Source organism: Heterodontus francisci, chromosome 3, assembly GCF_036365525.1.
Source record: "Heterodontus francisci isolate sHetFra1 chromosome 3, sHetFra1.hap1, whole genome shotgun sequence".
In the NCBI taxonomy this organism is placed as follows: domain Eukaryota; kingdom Metazoa; phylum Chordata; class Chondrichthyes; order Heterodontiformes; family Heterodontidae; genus Heterodontus; species Heterodontus francisci.
Genome location: NC_090373.1, coordinates 119,204,800 through 119,227,475, shown reverse-complemented (window position 1 = coordinate 119,227,475; position 22,676 = coordinate 119,204,800). Strand labels below are relative to the sequence as shown.

At 44.0% G+C, this 22,676-nt stretch overlaps 1 protein-coding gene across 3 annotated transcripts in view; it reads left to right on the top strand.

Moving 5' to 3' along the window:
* The window catches only part of scara3 (scavenger receptor class A, member 3), a 53,999-nt gene that overhangs the window by 20,715 nt on the left and 10,608 nt on the right, over nucleotides 1-22,676 (top strand). For 2 of the 3 annotated variants that reach the window (XM_068018583.1, XM_068018574.1), the window contains exons 3-6: nucleotides 110-166; nucleotides 9,305-9,454; nucleotides 11,215-11,313; nucleotides 18,100-19,146. In XM_068018583.1, coding sequence (XP_067874684.1) covers nucleotides 110-166; nucleotides 9,305-9,454; nucleotides 11,215-11,313; nucleotides 18,100-19,146 — 1,353 coding nt within the window. The remainder of the gene's footprint in view (nucleotides 1-109; nucleotides 167-9,304; nucleotides 9,455-11,214; nucleotides 11,314-18,099; nucleotides 19,147-22,676) is intronic. The other variant, XM_068018589.1, reaches the window with a different exon arrangement.

The window sequence follows — 22,676 nt, the reverse complement described above, 5'->3', positions numbered from 1 at the left end:
AAATGTTAATTCCATTTCGCTCTACATTTTCTGTGTTTGATTTCAGATTTCCAGCAGCTGCAATATTTTATTTTTGTTCCATAATTAAATAGATATGTTTGCATTTTAGAGAACAACTTCTCTGGAGAAGAAGAGGAGATGCATTCCTTCAGATGTGAACAAAGTGGTCTGTAAAAATTTGTTTTTTAATTATATATGTACATATATATTATTGCCACTTATTTCAGAGAATTATATTGTAATACCATATTTAAGGTTAGTTTATGAGTAGGACCAAATTAAAACATCAGAATTTCAGCTCACCCTTTTAAGGGGCTGGAAGTGCAGTTGGGTTTGGCGTCCATCTGTTGCTTTGCCCAACCAGTGACCCTGTCCCAAACCACGGGGACAGAGTCATTAATATACATGGGGCTGGATTTTGTACTGGAGGTGGGCTCCCAGTGCTGGGCTGAAAGGGCGGGGGGAGCCCCACCTCTGCCTTTTCGTGCACCCCCAGAGCGATCCTCTGATCATTTTAAATTAAATTTTCAGGAGCCGGGTCCCCCGTCCCTTTAAAGATGGGGATCCCTCTCTCAGGAGCTGCCGGCCAATCAGAGGGCCGGCAGCTCAGCAATATAGACAGCTCCACCGGGAGAGGTGGCTACTGCTGGTACTACAGAGGCCTCGGACCCAGGCCCAGCAGTGGAACCTTGGACCAGAAGTAGGTGAGGCGGGGTTGCTGGGGCCAGTCCGGAAGGTCCTGGCGAGGTGAGGTGGGGGCTTGGTCATGCAGTCCAGGGGGAGGGGGGGTCACGGGAGTAAAGTCGTTCCTGGTGGGGGTCCTCCATGGGCTTCAAATTGCCCATGAAGGAGGCCCCCCCCACCCCACAAGCCCACAGGGAGGTCATCTTGTGTTACAAGGTAAGATCTCAGCAGTGATCGCGAGGCCCTTAATTGGCCATTAATAAGCCACTTAAGGGCCTCTATAGGCCTCAGGGAGGAAGGCTTCCGTCGGCCTATCCCGCCCCCGGGAAGATCGCTTGGTAGCGGGGACGCGACGGGCCCTCTGTCCCACCACCACCTGTCACGATACACCATGTCCCCCCCACCCCCCCCCCCCCCCCACCTCCGACCCTGCATCAGAGGGTCACACAAAATCCTGGCCATGGTGTGGGCAGCCAGCACCTGTATAGGTGCAATGGAGGCGACTGCCTCATGAGATGTTGGAAGTTGGAGCTTGCCACTCTGACAGGAGGACCCAAAGCCCAGGAACAGCGTGAGAAATATGGTGCAGCATTACTTTTCGGTGGCTCCTCAAGAAGCCATGGGGCGGGATTTTAAAGGTAATTGATCCCCCTGTGATTAATTACCTTTCTTTACAGTATTCCTAGGGCCTACATCTCCTCTCAGTATAAATCCCATTGAATTTGCCAGGTGGCAAACTGGGCACAGTACCCATAGAAGCTTAGCCATGCCACCATCCATGTCCCAAAGCTCGCTGTGGAGTTAACTAGTCTAAAACCTTCTGCCCTACATTGACTGTAATTTGTGGCGGTTCTTATGTGGAGTGGAAATATGGCAGATCCGGGTCCTTGGCCAAATTATGGCCTCGGGGACGGAATTTGCCCTCCCCAGAATTGTGAGCTCATCGTGCAAAGCCATTTCTAGGGCTTGCATGATACAGCTGCAAATGCAGTTTTGGAGCAGTTACATTTAAGAGCTTCAAAAATCAAAACCAGCTCAGAACCCAGTTACGTAACACTGAGACATATCCCTGGTGCTGAAGTTTCTACTAGACCCTGTCGTTCTACTTCCACCACACATCCATAAATATCATTTTTCTGAAAACTGTTTTGTCTTCCTTATGAGTTTGTAATAATAATTATTTACACTTCAGATTTCATGTAAGCAATTTTATTTGCCTCAATTCCCTAAAACAAACTTTCTTATCATACACCCTATCACCACACATTGCTCATCTACAATAACTCTGAAACTGGGGGTTGGATTTTCCCGGTCACATGGTGGCCAGTTTGGAGGCAGAGAGGGGGTTAGAGGGTGGCGGTGGGCAGGAAAATAGGGCTGAAGCACATTGGGACAGCTCCCCAATGCATTCCCGCCTTTGGAGGAATTTCACAGGGGTTGGCATCACTGTAACTTTCTCACTGGAGGAACGGCCTGCCCCCCACCCCACCCCCCCCCCACTGCACCTGTGTGTGGAGGCCGCCAGCTCATTTGAGGCGGCTTCTAGGTAGCAGGCCAGGGGGTCTTCAGAGCCAGAGGATCAATGCCCCTATGATGGGCATTGTGACATCTATCCCAATGTCCCGAGCAGCTTTGAGAGTCTTCATTGCAGCCCTTCTGTGTTGGCCAACTCCATGTTGAGGCGCCCTCACTCGCGATCCCCCATCCGCCTCTGCAGCACCCACCTCTCTCAGTGGGGTTGTTGAGGCTCCAGAGCTGCTGGCCTACTGGGCCTGTACCACCGGGAGTCCAAATAGGAGGCCACTTTCTGGAAGATTGTGCCACCAGTCTCGCTGCTCCCCATTTGGTCCTGACGTTGGGGTCCCGAAGTTCGTGGGAAAATCCAGCTCCGTGTGTCAGTTCACATTAAAAGTAATGGAAACGTCTGCCAATTCTGGCAGGGAAATGGTTAACCCAGACATAAGCCTTATGAAATTATGATGAAAGCTGGTGTTTTTTTTAGAACAGTTTTCAAAGAGCTCTTACTGACTCATGAGACCATGGAAGACATAACTTACAGTAGTCAGTCCCTAGTTCCAACAACAACAGTAAACTGGCTGAGATAGCCAGTGTCGACAAAACCCCAGCACCTGAAATGGGTGAAAGCTATAGTAGTTCTTGCCAAGCTACAAAATTTATTTTCCAGACAACCCTGCCTCACACAAACCATTTAAAATATGGTGGCTGCATTAAAAACAAAATTGACGTTCATTGCAAGGTTGTGTTATTCTGCCGTTAATATCAGCTCTTCAGAGTTAAGTTGCTCTTTGCAGAAAACTAATTACTATAGTCAGGAATACTTCAATGCCTGGGTTCATTTTAACATGATTGAAAACAGCTGCTTTTTATAATCTTATGGCTGTGTGTGTTTTTTTTGACAAAATTGATGTTTAGTTCACTACTCATTACAGAAGGAAGCTTTAAAGGGGAATACTTTCTCTTTAAAGTAATCGCCCAATGTCTGCATGAAAATATAAGGAAAAAACATATGCACTGCCTTTAGAAAGAAAAGTTAAAATTTCCTGCCCCAGTGTAATTCACCAATCCATCTTTCCTTCCTTTTCGGGCTGTTCCAGTGCAATCAGTGATAGGAAGTAGCTAATTATATGTCATCCTATCAGCCTAGGCCAGATTTAAACCTAAGGCCCAGAGCCTAAACACCAGGTCTTTTAAGCAGTGATTGTTGCTAACAGCAGCAAGTTGCTCCATTATGGAGTAAATGAATCTTCCATGTGTCTGGAATCCTGCCACTGGGGAGCATGCACATGAGGAGACATATTGGGCTGGATTTTATGTTGAAGCTGCAGGTCCTGACGTGGGTCCGGAAGCAGGTGTGGCTTCTGTCAGGACCATGAGCAGCCGGCTGCACACAATCAAGCGGCGGCCGGCCAATTAAGGTGAATGAGGCACGGGGGCTGTCCAGTACGATAGACGGTGGAGGTGCGGAGGCAAAGATGTCGGTGTCAGCTGACACGGCGGTAGGTGCTGGCGCCATACTTAAAGGACTGTCAAGGGGCTTGAGGTGAGGGGTCAAGTTTGAAGCCTTGCCAGTTGAGTTCAGTGCACCTGAGCGCTGATCGAATGCTTCCTGAAGGAAGGAAGGTGACAATAGGACTGCCTAAAGATAAGTCTTTATTGCTCAATCTATAGCTGGCAGTAAGCATCAAAGGAAACGCGAATTGTAAGGGCATTGTGAGCCTCTCTTGCACGTATCTCATGGCGTCTCTCCCGTTGTTCCTGGGGTTCTTCATCTGGCGTGGCTTGGCCAGCTTCATCCTCTGCATCCTCAGCCAAAGAGGCAGCACACTCTTTGCTTTGCTCATTGTTCAACACTTCCCTGCTCTGTAGCGATCGGTTGTGCAGTGCACAGCTGACCACCACGATACATGAGACCCTCACCAGGGCGTACTGAAGGGCTCCACTGGACTGATCTAGTCACCTGAATCTCAACTTGAGTAGACCAATGGCCTACTCAATGGTCACTCACGTTGTCCCGTGTCAAGTGTTGTAACTCTCCTCTGCGTCTGCAGGGGTTCCTCTGTCAGTAGCCATGTCCTCAATGGGTAGCCCTTGTCTCCAAGGATCCATCCCTGAAGGTACGCAGGAGGCCGGAAAATCTCTGGCACCTGGCACTGCCTCAAAATATAAGCATCATGGCAACTTCCCAGGAAATGGGCACAGACCTACAAGATCCATTTACAGTGGTCGCAGACATGTTGTACATTGAGGGAGTGGAAGCCTTTCTTGTTGATGAAGGCCATTGGCTGGTGTGCAGGTGCCCTAATGGCAACACCCGTGTAGTCCATAACTGCCTGCACCTGGGGGAATCCAGCGATGGCCCGAACACAATAGCCCGCTCAGCTTGAGAGCTGGGATCTGTATGGAAGCGCACATCATCTCCAACCTCCTGAAAGGGGCACCGATGTGCTGCTGACTGTGAGATCCCACACATGTCCCCAGTGGATTCCTGGAATGATCCAAAGGCATAGAAATTCAGTGCCACAGTGATCTTCAGCGTCACTACATTGACTTTCCACCAAGTCCTCTGGGGCACAGCACGTCCTGCATCATAGCGCATAGGTCAGTGACTACCTCCTTGGAGAGGCGGAGTCTTCATTGGCACTGCCTTTTGGACGTCTGCAAGTAGTTCAGTCGTGAGCAGAAGACCCTTTCTTGAGGGCAGCTTCTTCTGTGTGGGGCAGGCTGTTGACTTTCCCCTTTGCACCCCTCTCCACCATTTGGAGGCCTTTGTTGACCATCCTGTAGGCTCACAGGTCGTTGTGGTGCCGCTGCTGATGCCTGGACCTCCATCCTGCTCTGCTGCACATCCTCATCAATGTGGTCCCCAAAGCCTAGATGATGGTGGCCTCTCCCCAAGTTCAAGGCCTTTAATGCCAACAGCCCTCCCCCTGGTTCCCTTCAAATTTTCATCTCTGACGAGGTGGCACTTGCCCGTTGTCCCCCCCGTATGACACCAATGTTGGTACCTTTACCCCCACTCCTCAATGCCTGATGCCCTCAATTCTCCACCCTGCCTGGCAGTCGATGCTGCCTCTCTCATTGGCCTCCTCTTGCTGCCAGCAATGAGCTCCCGCCTCCATGTCATCTCCCTCAACCAGGTGAGGCTCTAAAGTCCTATGATTCCTGAGCACCGTTAATAAAATTTAAAACTAAGAATAAAATCACTCTCAATAGGCCTCTTAACTACCTTAATTATCTGCCCTTCGTGTCGATGTCTGCTCTCTGCCCTTCATGTTTGCCGCCAGCCATGAAATTGGGGTGGGATGTCACAACGTTGAACTTCCTGTCCAACATCTCCTGTCCCGATTTAATGTCCCCCATTGCCTCCGTCCCCGTCCCTGAAGTCCATGTAAACCTCTGTCCATTGTGTAAATTAGCACTTGAGCATTTAGACTGAGTATGTATTTGTTGTAGATGTTGTTTGTGAGAAAAGCAAGGTGACAAATGTACATTTAAGTAATAGAAAAGTGGGGTGGAATTTTCAAGACAAGGGGAGGTGGGTTTGGGTGCGTGTGAGGAGTTAAATCCCCTAAGAGTGACATCGGGTTGGGATCCCGACTTCATCCTGCCCTCTTCCGATCTTCACCAAGACTGGATTGAAAGCAATGGGGAACCACCATGTAGCTGTCGGGTACGTAATTAAATTAATGAAACAGATCATTAAGTACTGTTTTAATCCTCGATTCTGGATTTAATAGCCAAGGCACCTGTTTCCCAACCTGTCAGTGCACAGCAGGGAGAGCTTCTTCAGTGAACCTGACAAGCTGGAAGACAGATACTTTTGATCAGTTACACTGAAGTGCTCCAGCCATGGCCATTGAGAGACTGTTGTTTCAAGCACTTCTCTCAGACAATGCTTTCACTGCTTGACAGGTGATTGCCAACTTCTCAGAAGGTACTTCACTCTGTCTAGCACTTCGCTCACCCTCAGCTGCCCTTCCCTGTTGCCAGCTTTCAACACAGCATGGGAGCAGCTTCTGCAGCTCAACTTTCCACCTCTGCTGAGGGTCAAGAACAGAGGCCACACCACCGCCAACTGCTCCAGCAGCAGCAGGAGCAACACCAGCAGCAACACCAGCTGTCTTCTCCTCAGCTCCATGCCCCTCCACAGGGATGGACACCGAGATCCAGCTGGAAGGAGGCAAGACCACCAACACAGGGTCTACCGGCAGAGGATCAGCTCCCTAGACATGTCTGAGCACCAGTGCCTCAGGAGGCAGGGGCTTTCATGGCAGGTTGCTGGAGATATCTGCAGCCTCCTGGAACAAGACCTGCTTCCCAGTGGAGCAGGTGAACAATGGCTGACAAGGTGCCTGTCACTGGAAGGCCCCCCCCCTTCCCCGGGTCTCTGTCTCTCGCAAAGATGTGTTCTTTCTTCTGCACAGAGAGAAAGCAGAGAGGTGTGAGTGTTCATAATGGCTTGTATGGATAGAAGGGAAGGACCTCATTTGTGAAGGGTGGCTGTGAGGCATGGGTGCGAGAGAGCAATAGGCTGCGGGTATGTGTGAGTGTTGGCTGCTCAGATGGGGATGTGAGATGCCTGGAGAGAAAGGAATGAGTAGAGCTGCAAGGTGTATTGTTCTAAGGAGTGCTGTGCAGGAAAATGCTGGACAAGTCAGATTGTGGGGCTTGGCATCTGAAAGTGTTATGCCGCTCACCTGTCATGCTCACCTGAGGTCTGGGATCCTCATGATGCACTGTCTCCAGGTTGGAGGGAGCACACCTCTGCTGCTGACTTCCTCGGCCACTTCCCTCCACCCCTGTTTGGTTGGAGAAGTTGCCCTCTTCCTCCTGTCCTTGGGAGAGTTCATCTCACTGCAGCCCCTCACATCCCACTGTGGAAACTTCGAAGACTGGAGGTTGTAGGTTTAAGCCCTACTCAACAACTTGAGTGCATAATCTCGTTGCTGATTGTGGACCTTCCATGTGCAAATTGGCTGCAATGCTTCCCCACATTATAACAGTGACTGTACTTCATTGCTGTGAAATACTTTGGGACATCCTCAGAACACGAGAGTGCAGTATAAATGTAAGTTCTTTTCTTTAGAAAAGGAAGTGCAATGAGCAAATCTTTACGAGCTTCTTGAAGGGAAAAATAGCCAGAGTGAACTGGAGATGGGCCAGTACTGACATGTTATACAAAGGTTATGGTGCAATCACCTGAGCTATGTGTATATTTGGTCCATGTTAGATGTGTCAATAAAGAAAAAGTGCAAAGGAAACAGGCAAATAAAAGTAAATACTGCTGAAAAGTTTAAAAATGATGCTGGGCTGGATTTTCCTGGCCCTGTAGAGATGGGGGTTGGAGATGGGGGAATGGGGAAAATATAGGGAAGCCACATCAAGATGGCTCTTGGACACATTCCAGCCTCTAGCGGAATTTCCCAGGGGCAGGCTGGTAACAGGATCGGTTGCCCGCTCTACACAGGTGGGTAGCCAATTAGCATGGTTAAGGCCCCATTTCGGGGCAATTTTGTGGCATCACTGGAACTTACTCACTGGCAGAGCCACCCACCACCACCGCGTGGGGAGGCCGCCAGTTCATTGGAGGTGGCCTCCCTGTGGCAGGCCAGGGGACCAGCAGAGCCAGAGGCTCCATGCCCCAGTGATGTAGCTGTGTGGGTGAAAGGCCACAATCATTGTCGCGTCCGATCCTGCGGAGGGGTTTCCCCTCCATTCTGATGTCTTTACCAGCTTCGGGAGTCTTCAGTGCAGCACTTTTGTGTTGGCCAGGTCTCTGACCTGCCTCAGCAGTGCCCACTTCTCCTGCTGGGGCTGCTGAGGCTCCATAGTTGCCAGCCTGCTGATTGGGCCTGCAGTGTTGGGAACCCACCAGGACAGCCAGCGCAGAGGTGGTCAATTAGGAGGCCACCACCCAGAAGATTTCTGAGCCAGTCTCGCTGCCAGCAAGTGAGGGCTTCAGACCCTCATCTAGTCTCAATGTTGGAATTCCACAGGCCCTGGGAAAATACAGCCTAGTGAGTTAAAAGAAGTGCACTTGTAATACTTCCAGGGATAGTAATTGGTGCATTATGTAAACACACATCTATGTTCTTTCTATGGTCTTTTTTGCAGTTAGATAGATGGTTAGTGGAATTCCCACATTATCTGCAATGTTGGATAAGTATTTCTGATATTAGCAAATATAAATGTTTGTCAGAATATGTATACCTATGAAGCCAAAATTGCCTTGCAGAACTTCCTTAAATATCACCATTATATACTAAATGGGCTTGTTAAATTCAAAATATTTCAAGTTGGTGCAATAGAAAACATTAAGTCAATGCACATTTCTGCCATCTTTGCATAATTCTAACACTACTGTTTTATTATGTTTTAACAACTTCAATATGTTCATATATCATAATAAAAAATGAATGTGCATTTATATAGTGCCTCTCATGATTTCAGGATGACCCCAAGCATTGTACAGCCAATTAAGTACATTTTAAATACATTCAAAGCTAATTTGTGCACATATGTACAGCATAGGGCCCTGATTGCCTTTTAAATGAGCCTACTGCCTGATACAGTTGGGTTCTCCAGCTGCCAAGTGGTAAACCCAACCGAATATTGTGGCAGCAACGTCAGGATGGGATGATAAGTCATTTCCACCATTTTTATGGTACTGTGCCCTATTTCTGCCTCAAAATCTACCACTTTGTTTGGAAAGATTAGCTGGGCTGTGCAATTTATAATTTATATTATACGTGACCTGGAGTAGTTTTGTTCTGTGCCAGCAGTTGTGGGCTGGGACTGTGCAAATGTATTTCACCTAAGACTCTTCACACTGACTTGAGAATCCTTGATGCTAACACTGGATGGAACATAATCCATTCTTCAGCTGTGTCATTAAAAACCTCTGCTTCTTCTCCATCAAAACAAGAGATTGGAAAATCACTTTTGCAGATAAAGATTCTCCAACTTGCAACAGAAGTATAATTGGTCATTCAAGTTTTAATCAGTAGACAATTTTATGCAAATTTTTACAAATCGTGCATATAATAAATACAATGATGTAATTTTAATACATAGAAATCTTTTTCACCTTAACTTGCAGACATAATTTTGTTTTCAAATGAAGCAGAGAGGACTTCAAGGCCCGCCTGTTGCAGATGCCAAACTGCGTGGTCATTGAGTCTGGCTGTGAAAGTGCTGTACATATTCTTCAGTTGTCTCATCATAGCTGTTGCTGTGCTGGCGTCTGTAGGTAAGGTAGTTCTGTTATTTTATATTCAGTAACAAAATATTTGCAGCACAGAAACCAGTCATTCACCCTAACAGATGGTATTTATACTCCACATGAACCTCCTTCCACCCCTCTTTTAACCCCATCAACATATCCTATTTATTTTTCCCCTCATGTGCTTAACTAGCTCCCCCTTGAATGTGTCTATGCTAGTTGCCTCAACTACTCCCTGTGGTAGCAAATTCCTCATTCTAACCACTCTCCGGGTTAAAAAAGTTTCTTCTGAAATCTCCATTGGATTTATTAGTGACTACCTTATATTTATGGCCCTTTGTTATGGTCTTGCCCCCAAGTGGAAATTTCTCTACATCTATCCTATCAAACTCTTTCATAATCTTGAAGACGTCTATCAGATCATCCTTCAGTCTTCTCCTTTCTAGATAGATATAACTTTTCTGATAGGTATAACCTCTCAGTTTTGGTATCTTTCTAGTAAATCTTTTTTTGCACCTTCTCGAGTGCCTCTCTACCTTTTTATAATGTGGAGAAAAGAGCTGTTCACAGTAGTCCAATTGTGGTCTAGCAGAAGTTCTATACAAGTTTAATATAATTTTTCTTGCATTCCAAATTCTTTTGTTCCCATACATCATTCATAATTGGAGGGATTATCAGATAATGAAATCCCCTCATCATAGCAATCTGGATCCATGCAGGAGGAGATGGACAAAAGTCAAAGTGAAAAAATAGAATTCTAAAACTACAACACCCATTTACAGCATGGAGCAGTTGTGCCAGAAAGGTGAAAGTTGCTAAAAAGAAAAACTTACACTGGTAGCCTGAGCTTGATCATCTCCATGCTACCCTGAACCAAGAGCAGTCCTGCTTTCATCAGTTCTCAGTTGATGGGAGAAGTTTTGGGGAAAACATTTGTAAATTGTGCATGTGTGAAGTTGAGATTCTGAAGAGTGGAATTTGTAAAGTCACACCATTTACAGTGGCAAATAGAAGCCAGATATTTTGTTAATTCCCTTCCACAACACTCTGACCTGGAACTATATCGCAGTTCCTTCACTGTCGCTGGATCAAAATCCTGGAACTCCCTCCCTAACTGCACTGTGGGTGTATCTACCCCACATGTACTGTAGCAGTTAAAGAAGGCGGCTCACCACCATCTTCTTTACAGCAATTAGAGATGGGCAATAAATACTGGCCTTGCTCACATCCCATGAACGAATAAAAAAAATTAACTCCCATTTGGCACAATTAACAAGGTCACATAACATAACAACATAACCCTTCTAATGTGCCATGAAGTAATGAGGATCTGAATTTTGAAATAGGTCTGTAATCTTTGGGCACAGTTACTTGTTCCTATTTTAAATATTGTTGACTATGCTAGAGATGCAGGTCCATTTAACTATTATTGAGCCATATAATAACCAGAAAAAGGAACTTCATTCAGTTTATTACTCTGTACAGATCTCTAATATCAGTACATAAGCTGATCTGTTCCCTTTCCCAGTCTGGGGAAATTGTGATCACTGTCTGTATGGCTGAGATAACTTAATTCAGCTTTGGACCATCTTGACTGGTGTGCCTCAGCACTACCCCTCATGGTTCCTTCACCTACTGAGAAGGGGACTGGAATATCTTTTTGTTTAAACCATTATAATTCAACCATAAACACAACTGATCACTGAGCATTATTAACCAATTAAATACTGAGTTCTTCATTTTGTGTGTGACTGTTGGACTAGTAACTGAATCTTGCATTATTACAGTGTTCAGAAAGGTTGACTCCATAACTGAAGATATCAACGTGGCCCAATCATTCTATGAAACAAAGATTAGCTCTGTTCAGATGAACATTAAAGATCTAGGTGAGTAATGCTGTTTATATTCTGCAGCAGGCTTACTCCTGATTTCCAGTTTGTCACAATAGGAGTTGTCACTAGACATGTCCCATAGGAAAATAAAGACAAAAGCTGTTAAGTCCTTAGTTGATTAGATAGTTCTAAGGATGCTTTCACTTACTGAGTGGGTGCTGGAATAATCCTGCTTCCTAATAATATTCACTTTCCTTCTCTTACTGGAGCACAAGAAAAACAGAGAAAATTATTGAAACCCAGCTTGGTCAATGTTTCACAGCCTCAGAGATCATGAATGAAAGTATGAAAGTTCAGAGAGATATGGAGCAGCAGGTCTGACAAGAATCACAGATAAAGATGCAATGGACCAAAGAGGATCTGTAGTCATATTAAAATTACCACTGTGTGAGATTGAGATAACAAGTGGCTATGTTGGCATCAGGAGACAAGAAACATTCTGATAGTTGCTGTGATGTCACAAATCAACCCTTCAGCCTAACTAAAATTGCAGACTTTGAGGAAATTAGTGTCTGCAATCATAATGTCAACTAAATGGTGGGGGAGAATTGAAATACCAGTGAAAAACATCTAAATGATTTCCTTTTGCCTTGCACCATCATTCCTTTTGTCATTTAATCTCTCCTGCCTTCCACCGTATCACAAACCATCCCATTTTTTCTTTCCTCCCCTCCTCTCTTTCTCTGCCTCTGTACTTGCTTAACATCTGGTATATCTCTTAAGTTTTTCCAATTCTGGCAAAAGGTCATTGACCTAAAACATTGGGCACAATCTTTTCACCTTAGTCCTTGCTGGAACCATTTTCCAGTCTGGAATCCAACTCTCCCAATGACAGGAATAAGAGGGCACCTGTCCAACCAAGCAGGCATGGAGGGAAATGCCCGAGGAAGTCAGCAACAGGAGTGTGCTCCCTCCAACGTGGAGTCAGTGCACCAAGAGGATCCAGGACCTCAGGATGACATGACAGTGAATGAATCATAGAATCGTAGAAAAGTTACGGCACAGAAGGAAGCCATTCAACCCATCGTGCCTGCACCGACCAAATAAATTAGCCACCCAATCTAATCCCACCTTCCAGCACCTGGTCTGTAGCTTTGCAGGTTACAGCACTTCAGGCATATGTCCAGGTACCTTTTAAAAGAGTTCAGGGTTTCTGCCTCCACCACTGATCCAGGCAGTGAATTCCAGAGACCCACCACCCTCTGGGTGAAAAGGTTGGTCCTCATGTCCTCTCTAATCCTTCTGCCACTCACCTTAAATCTGTGCCCCCGGTAATTGACCTCTCTGCTAGGGGAAACAGTTCCCTCATTTCTACTCTATCTAGGCCTCTCATAATTTTGTACGCCTCAAATAAATCACCCCTCAGCCTCCTCTGTTCTAAGGAAAAGAACCCTAGTCAATCCAATCTTTCTTCACAGTTGCATCTTTCAAGCCCTGGCAACATTCTTGTAAATCTCCTCTGTACTCTCTCCAGAGCAATTATGTACTTCTTGTAATGTGATGACCAGAACTGTACTCAATACTCCAGCTGTGGCCTAACCAATGTTTTAGACAGCTGCAGCATTTCATCACTGGTTTTGTATTCTATACCTCGGCCAATAAAGGAAAGCATTCCATATGCCTTCTTCACCACTCTATATATCTGTCCTGCCACCTTCAGGGACCTGTGGACATGCACGCCAAGGTCTCTCATTTCTTCTATCCCTCTCAATATCATCCCTTTTATGGTGTATTTCCTTGCTTTGTTTGCCCTCCCCAAATGCATTACGTCACACTTCTCCGGATTGAATTCCATTTGCCACTTCTCCGCCAACTGAACCAAACCATTGATATCATTCTGGAGTCTATAGCTATCCTCTTCACTATCAACTACATGGCCAATATTTGTGTCATCAGCAAATTTTCCAACCATGCCTCCCACATTTAAGTTCAAATAATTAATATATACCACAAACAGCAAGGGACCCAACAGTGAACCCTGTGGAACGCCACTGGAAACCACTTTCCATTTGCAAAAACATCCATTGATCATGATGGAGTAACACTTTCAGATGACAAGCCCCATGGTCTGACTTTCTCAGCATTCTCCTGCACAGCACACCTCAGGTCAACACACTTTGCAGCTCCACTCATTCCATTCTTTCCAGGGACCTCACAGCTGGGGGTCTCGCCTTCCAGTGGGATCTCGCTGTCTATCCCATCTGCCCTGTTGAAGGGCATTTGGCTGAGGAGAAGACAGCTGGTACTGCTGCTGGTAATGCTCCTGCTGCTGCTGGAGAGGTTGTTGGTGGTGTGGCCTCTGCTCTTGACCCTCAGCAAGCTTGGAAGGTGGAGCTGCAAATGTTGAAGGCTGGCAGCAGGGAAGTGCAGCTGAAGGTGAGTAAAGTGCTAGATAGCTGAAGTGCCTTCTAAGAAATTGGCAATCACCAGTCGAGCAGTGAAAGCACTCTGAGAGAAGTGCTTTGACCAGTAGACTCTCAATGGCCATGGCTGGAGTTCTTTCGTGTAAGTGATCAAAGCTTTCCCAGTTTGTCAGTTTCGCTGAAGTAGGTGTTCCCGCTGTGCACTCGCCTCGATTACTCTGGCGAGTTACTGACAGGTCAGTACACAGATCACTTGGCTGGGAAATCCGGGTTAAAACAGCTCTTAATTGCCTCCTTAACAACCTCAACCTTTTAATCTCTTAATTACTTACCCGACAGATCCAAGATGATTCCCTGCTCACCTTCAATCCCACGCCGGGGAAAGCCGGAAAGTGCAGGATCTGGTGTCTATTTCTGGGACTTCCACACTCCCACACCTTGCTCGCCCCCAGACCTGCCTCCAAAGACCTGAGAAAATTCTGCCTGTTGACTCTGTTTCTCTCTCTACAGATGCTTTCTAATCTGCTGAGTATTTACAGTATTATCTGTTTTTATTTCAGATTTCCAACATCTACGGTATTTTGCTTTTGTATTGACTGATTTTAATGAGTCTGATTAAACAGCTTTATGCTAAAATATTTCTCCAAGGACATTTCTCAGATCTGTAACTATGTTAAAAAAAGCAAGCCATGTACAAATACCATATAATATAGGCATATCAATGACATTTTATTTTTTGCTTTTGATCAAGTGTCAGTACGGGAACATTTAGCAGACAGTGATCATAGTATCATAAGGGTTATATTAGCTATGGAAAAGAACAAGGAGTAATCCAGAGTAAAAATATTCAATTGAGGGAGGGCCAATTTCAATGGGGTGAGAACAGATCTGGCCCAGGTAAATTGGAATCAAGGATTGGCAGGCAAAACCGTAATTGTACAATGGGCTGCCTTTAAAAGAAGAAATTGTTCAGGTACAGTTGAAGTACATTCCCACGATGGGGAAAGATAGGAGAAACAAATGCAGAGCTCCCTGGATGATGAAAGAGAAATGTGAAGCAGAAAAAGCATAACAGTATCAGATTGATAATGCAAGTGAGAATGAGGCTAAATATAAAACGTTTAGAGGGGAAATGAAAAGAGAAATAAGAGAAGCAAAAAGGGTATGAGAAGAGACTGGCAGCCAACATAAAAGGGAATCCACAAGACTTCTGTAGGCATATAAATAGTAAAAGGATGGTAAAAGGAGGACTGGGGCTGATTAGGGATCAAAAGGGGATCTATGCATGGAGGCAGAGGGCTTGGCTGAGGTACTAAATGAGACTTTGCATCTGTCTTTACAATGAAGAAGATACTGCCTAAATTATGGTGAAAGAAGAGGTAGTTGAGATATTGGATGGGCTAAAAATTGATGAAGAGGAGGTATTGATGAAGAGGAAAGGGTGGCTGTACTTAAAGTTGATAAGCCACCAGGACTGGATTAGATGCATTCAGGGATACCGAGGAAAAGTAAGGGTGGAAATTACAGAGGAACTGGCCAAAATCTTCCAGTCTTCCTTGGATACAGGTGTGTTGCCAGAGGACTGGAGAATTGCAATGTTACACCCTTGTTCAAAAAAGTGTGGAAGGATAAACCCAGCAACTACAGACCAATCAGTTTAACCTCGCTGATGGGAAAGCTTTTAGAAACGATAATCCGGAACAAAATTAATAGTCACTTGGACAAATGTGGATTAATTAAGGAAAGCCAGCACAGATTTGTTAAGGGCAAATCATGTTTAACTAATTTGATTGTTTTCTTTGATGAGATCGCAGACAGGATTGATGAGGGTAATGCAGTTGATGTGCTGTACCTGGACTTCCAAAAGGCACTTAATAAAGTGCCACATAACAGGCTAATCAGCAGAGTTGAAACCTATGGAATAAAAGGAACAGTGGCAGTATGGATACGAAGTTGACTGATTGACAGGAAACAGAGAGTAGTGGTGAACGGCTGTTTCTCGGACTGCAGGACAGAATATATAGTGGTGTTCCCCAGGGATCGGTTAGGACCAATACTTTTTTTGATAGAGATTCATGACCTAGACTTGGGTGCACAGGGCACAATTTCAAAATTTGTGGATGACATAAAACTTGGAAGTATTGTGAACTGTGAGGAAGATGTTATCAACTTCAAGAAGGCATAGACAGGTTGGTGGAATGGGCAGACATGTGGCAGATGAAATTTAATGCTTAAAGTATAAAGTGATACATTTTGGTAGGTAGAATGAGGACAGGCAATATGAAATAAAGAATACAATTCTAAAGGAGGTGCAGGAGCAGAGGGACCTGTGGGGAAATGTGCACAAATCGTTTAAAGGTGGCAGGCAGGTTGAGAAAGCAGTTAATAAGGCAAACAAGATCCTCAGCTTTGTAAGTGGAGGCAAGGAAGTTATGGTGAATCTTTATAAAACACTGGTTCAGCCTCAACTGGAGTATTGAACTATGCCAGGTGACCAGTGGGCTTGCAGATCACTGTCGATGCAGAGACGACCCTGCCTTGGCAACTGAGCTTTTGACAATTGTCTCCTCGGAGTCCCTGATGGACCTCAGAGCCCAACCTTGCTAATGGCCCACCCTCTGTTCCAGCAGTGTAACCAAACAACCATATCACATAGCTGTTTGGTATCCCAATACACCCCCCCCCCACCCCCCACACACCTACAGTGAATCATTGCAGAGACCCCGAACACCCTTTCAGAGAATCCAAGACCCCACACCCACTTGCAGAGCCCATAGTGACACAGTCCGACAATGGCCTCTGAACCCCCCCCTCTTCCCCTATGCATCAAAACTCAGGACTGCTGCCCGTTGTGGCCTCTTTCCTCAGTGCTGCCAAGTTGTAACGGTCATGAGCCCAAAGTCACGTGAGTACTGCTCGTCATTCACAAAATCAAGAGGCATTTAAAAGAGCAGTTCAGCAATTTAAAACTGCTTCCCATCGCATCAGGGCATCAATGCTGCTATGGTGCTTTTCCACTGCTGACAAAATACAGAATTGATGTCATGACATTGGATTTCCGGGTGGACGACTCTGATACGATTCCCTGTCCCCCTACGCCACCATGCCTGCCTTAAACAGCTGCATTAAGTTCTGCCCTACAATTGCATGGACAGATGCCTCAATATGGCAACTCAAAGACACAAATATTTGAGAATCTGAGGATCTAGACCCACAGCGTATTCCATCACATTGAAGAAGATAGGAGAGAAGGTGAAATGTATGAAGACACGTTGGTTAGTGATCCCCTGATAGCTTATCAGAATTTTTTTGTTATCTGATCTTGTGTTCCGATCTCTGGTTGCCCTAACAAGGTGGTGATGGGTCACCTTCTTGAACTGCTGGTAGCAGTTTTGATATAACTCAGTGGCTTGTTCAGCCACATTGTTGTGGGAGTGGAACCACAGACCGGATAAGTACAGTAGATTTCCTTCCTGAAATGAAAACCAATTGGGCTTTCACACAATCCGACATATTCATGGTCACTTTAACTGATGGCTGTTTTTCAAATTCTTAAACTGCTGTGGTGGAATTTGAATTCACATTTGTTGAATCAATCGTTCAGGCAGCTGGAGTACTAATCCAATGACAATCAACAACTCCAATGCTAGCAGAATGTGTCAGCTGTGGCTCAGTTAGCAGCACTTTTGCCTCTGAGCCAGAAGATTGTGGATTCAAGTCCCACTCTAGCACTTGAGTGGAATAATGTAGGTTGTTGTTCCATTGCAGTACTGAGGAAGTGCTGCACTGTTGGAGGTAATGTCTTTCAGATGAGATGTTGAACTGACGTTCTGCCCACTCTGTCAGGTGAACATAAAAGATCCTGTGGCACTATTTCAAAGAGAAGCAGGGTGTCATCCCTGGTGTTCTGGCCATTATTTTCTCTCAATCAACATAACGACAGCAGGTTATTATCTAGTCGTTATAACATTGTTGTTTGTGGGAGCTTGCTGTGTGCTGTGGTTCCTACATTACAAAAGCGACCACACTTCAGAAGTACTTCATTGGCTGTAAAGTACTGTGGGATATCTGGTGGTCTTGAAAGGTGCTATATAAATGCAGGTCTTTTAGTTAGTATCAGGACAAGAATTTGTATATTTATATATTTACTATTTTTGTACCTACCACCAATTTTCAGGTCCCTGGAAGTGGCAGACACTTTTATTTCATTATAAAGTGACTTCATCATAAGAGTCTTTAGGTATTTGTAAGATTTTGATTTCATCTTTACTTTTCTATGAGGACACAAATAATCTTATGCATTACAAGCATTATGGGAAGCAGGCAACCAGAAGGACAAATTCAATAAAGGAAACACAAAGAGAACAGAGTAAACCAAAATAATTTTTTTTATCCTCATCCTTCCCCACTCCCTCAGATCAAAAATCCATAAGCAAAAATTGCTCTTCATGCCATGAAGTTTCCCAGTTTGTGCAAGAGATCATTGACTTGCAGAAAGAGTTTGAACAGATTCAGCAGCTACTTTTAGCACAAGAGCCTAAGCTGGATGAGACAGTCCAAAATCATCTAACACTTTCATCTGACAACAGAAAAATCAATAAGGAGATTACCCATTATTCAATGTCCATTGAACAGATCAACCGAACGGTGGAAAGTGTTTCAATGCAAGTAAATGGCTTGCAAGCACTTGTAAAGGAACACGATGGGTTTATGAGGAGACTGGCCCAGGACCAGTACAAAATAAGGATTAGTGTACAACACATTAACTTCACCACCAATCAGAATACTTTATGGCTTGAAGAAATTCAAAGAAAAACTGATGAGGAAACTTTAATATTACAGAAGATAGTGACAGACTGGCAGAACTCTACAAAAGTGTTTGGAGTTTTAAGGGCTTCAGTGAGCAAGATGAATGACGTGGTGAAGGGTATTCAGAGTACTCTGGCCACTACTCTCCAGAGTGTCTCTCAGAATGCTGAGATCATGCATGACTTAAGCTTGCAACTACTGGCTGTGCATGAGCAGTTCGAAAATATATCCATCTTCCTTGACGACCATGAAGAAAATATTCAGGACATTCTTTATCATGCAAAATATTATGAAAATAGGACGGCTGAAAGGTTTGAAACCATCATGGGGCGAATGGTTTCTCATGAAACTGAAATTAACACCATACTGGCCAACATCAATGCCACAAACAACCATGTGCACAGTATGATAAAATATATCAGCGATGTGAGGACATCTTGTTCAAGTGGGCTTGGATCACATTCAGAAGAACTTTATTATCTCAACAATTCTCTGAGCATTATTCAGAGCACCACTGATATGTTAAGGCAACGTTACAATCTCTTAACTACAACACTGAATGGAGAAATAAGCAAACTTGCCATTATAATGGAAGAAATGAAAATTATTGATGCACAACATGGAGAGGCAATCAAAAACTTTACAATTTTAAGAGGTGAGCAACTTTTATTTTCTTTATTTTATAGAAATATCAGAATAATGCATTGTGATTGTTAGGTTATGTTTCCAGTCATTATAGCTGGTGATGCCAGAGTGGAATGGGTAATTGGGGGCCAGAAATTGAGTAGCAGTTGCACTCATTAGATTTCTTCCCGCTTGTGCATTGAATATCATCTTCTGATGGCCTTGCAGGCTGGCCTTAAATGCTCTCATACAAACTATGTGAAAGCTTCATCCATAGGCCATGGTAACAAGATAGAAATCATTGCAGGAACAAGTTCCCAATCTTTTCACAGGAATGTGCTATGCACTCAAATTGACCATATAACATGGGTGATCAGGGTCAGTTATGTTCTGGGTTGACAGACAGTCAATATCTAATGTAAGTCAATGCTGATTCAGAAATTATGTGAAAGTAGACTTGAAAGATGAGCTTGTGAGAGTTGAATCTTTTGCGTTTTAATTTTTGGAGGAATGTTGACCCTTATTGCCCCAAGATATATTGATGATCAAAATTCTGCGTAGTCTGGCCTCTTGCACATTCCAGATTTTAATCACTTCACCATTGGTGGTTGTGCCTTCAGCTACTTAAGCTCTGGAATTCCCTCCCTAAACCTCCCTGCTTCTCTACACCCCTCGTTTTCTCTCTCTCCCACATTCTCTCTCTCATTTAAGACATCCTGTGAAGTGCCGTTAGACATTCAACTGTGTTACAAATGCCATATAAATGATTGTTGTTGTTGTTGCTGTGGTTGTATTACACTTTTTGTGCTGTTTGGAGGAGGAGGAAGAAGAGGATGAAAGTGGGATGGGAGGTAGGTTTGCTTACACAAGAGATGGTCTGCCCATACCTCCCCTTTCCCTCATTTTGGCTTATAAATAATCAAACATATCACAGGAATATTTCTGAAATATTGTTCATACCACCTAAATACACCCTCACGCACTTTAAATGCCAAGGTTAAAGTTTATATTTAGAAGGTATTGCAGTACTGATTTATGATATTCATTTTACTTGCATTGCAGTGCTAAAATAAATCTTTAACAGATATTTACAAACCTAATTTCTCCAGTCTGTGTCACAGATTTATAACACATCTATTTACATTCATTGCTCTACTATGTATCTGTTTTTAACACTTGGTATCCTTAATTTATGAGTAGCTGTGCGGATGTACATAACAAAAATTATTGGAAAGAACATGCTTATAATTTTTCATTTTTCAGTTGATAATTTAGCAATATACAAACTTGTATACTTGCAAGTCTGCAAATAGCAGATCGCCACTAAGTGCAGATCTCTTCCTCATTAATGGATTATAATTTCTGTCAAATGTGCTTACAACCAGCTTGTTTATCTTTATCCCTACGTGGTGCATGATGTCAATGTAATTCAAAAAAAAATCTTTGAATACTGACTTCCCAAATACAGATTCCCATGGCTGTCCTTTTAATATGTCTATATATTTACATAGGTTTGAGCAAAATACTCCACAATATTGTCAGTGCACATTTAGAATTGTACCAATATAAAAACAAGAAATGCTGGAACCACTCAGCAGGTCTGGCAGCATCTGTGCAATTGTACCACTCTTTTCACAATTAATCTGTTGGAAGTCTATACATGAAGAGCACACAAAGCAAGTAAAGGAAATGAGGAGTACTGTCAACAGGAATTTCTGAACAACAGATTCCGACTTTTAAACAAGTTAGCTGATAGAGTCCAAGATACTAGCAAAGCACAAGGCTACTGCAAACTTTACAATAGTGTTATTTATGAAGTTTCAGAAGGGAACCCTAATCTATATGAAGGTCATGCCTTTGAAACATTAAGTCAAATAATGGAACTTTATTTTGAAGCAAGCAGCAGATTAAGCAACTGCCAACTTCAATGGTACTGCACCAAATCCACTATTGTTGTAACAGTTTAGACTCTTATTATCACAGCCACATCAGGGACAAAAATTCTTGTCTTTGCTCCACTGGTATGCATTCAGTGGAACAGGCATTGATAACCTAATATAATCGTCATCAGAGTGGGGTCACACGTGGGAACATCTTGGGTGCCCACGAGGTTTGGTGGTGGTGGTGGTGGTGGTGGTGATAGGTGAGGGAGGGAGGGTAGCGGGAGCAGGAGGGAGCAGCATTGGCAATTGGCTGCAACCAGTGACATCAAGGGGGAAAATTTTTTTAAATCCCTCAGTTGCCACCCTCCCTACCCTTAAGGCAGCTGAAAATAATTATAGCACTGAAATTTTATGGGAGTGACCTTAGATGGATTCAGCCTGCATCAGAGATGGCGTGATTCATGTAAATAGTCTGGAGCAGGAATTTACGGTGATCCTGGAGCTGGACAGGAGAAGCACTTTGGATAAAGAAAGACATATTTATTAAGTGCCTTTCGTGACCTCAGGACATGTCAAAGTGTTTTACAGCCAATTAGGTACTTTTGAAGTGTAGGCATTGTTGTAATGTGGGAAATATAGCACGCAGAAAGGTCCCTTAAAACAACAAATGACCAGATCATGTGTTTTATTGATGTTGGTTGAGGGATAAAAGTTGTACTGGGCCACCAATGGACCTTCCCTGCTATCCTTTGAATAGTATTATGGTATTTTTTATGTCCAACTTAGCGGGCAGACGAGGCTTCAGTTTAACATCTCATCTGAAAGACAGTACTCCCTCAGTACGGCACAGAAACGTCAGTCTAGATTATGTGCCCAAGTCTCTCCAATGGGGTTGAAACTACAACCTTCTGACTCAGAGGCGAGACTGATACTGCTCTTGTCCACTGCTGGGGTCAGTGAAGAGCAAGGCGATCTGCTCTTTAGGCAATGTGCAAGATTAAGCAAAGAATACACAGTACAAAGGAAATAGAAGTCAGACAATTGAAGCTGACCAGCAGGGGCATCGCAACACACAGATAGGCACATGCACTACACTTGAAGCATAAGTGGGAGTAAGAATTATTATATTTAGGACCACACAGAAATCAGTAATTAAAAAAAAAAATTCAAACAAATGAAGGGTGCAGATTCATTACTCCACCTCATCCATTGATATCCCTATGAGAATTTTGTCCTTTTTAAGTTTGTGTGTAATTATAAAAGATGTTTGCAAACTAAATTTAAAATAGATTCTGTTCTCTTGCTCCTCCACTTAATTTCAAAATACCAGACTTATGTCAGTTTCTCTGTGGGAGCTAATAACCTTTCTTTGATCTGGGGTGTGACTGAAGATTTCAAGGCGTCATCACCTGAGCAAACTCTGTGGTCAAGGACATCTCAGAAAGGCTTAGCAGGCGCTTAGCACTACTGTAATTTACAAAGTTCTACTTCAGCAGTTAGCTCTTACATTGCATTATATTAGCGTGGATCACTTCATTTTGAAATATCTGATTCATATAGTTCTTTTGAATTGGGAACATAACTTAAAAAGAACTTGGGTTTCAAGCTGGATTGTGAATGCAGTTCCCCAGTTTAATTTAAACATGAGCCAAGTTGTTGTTGTTCCTCCTCCTCCTTT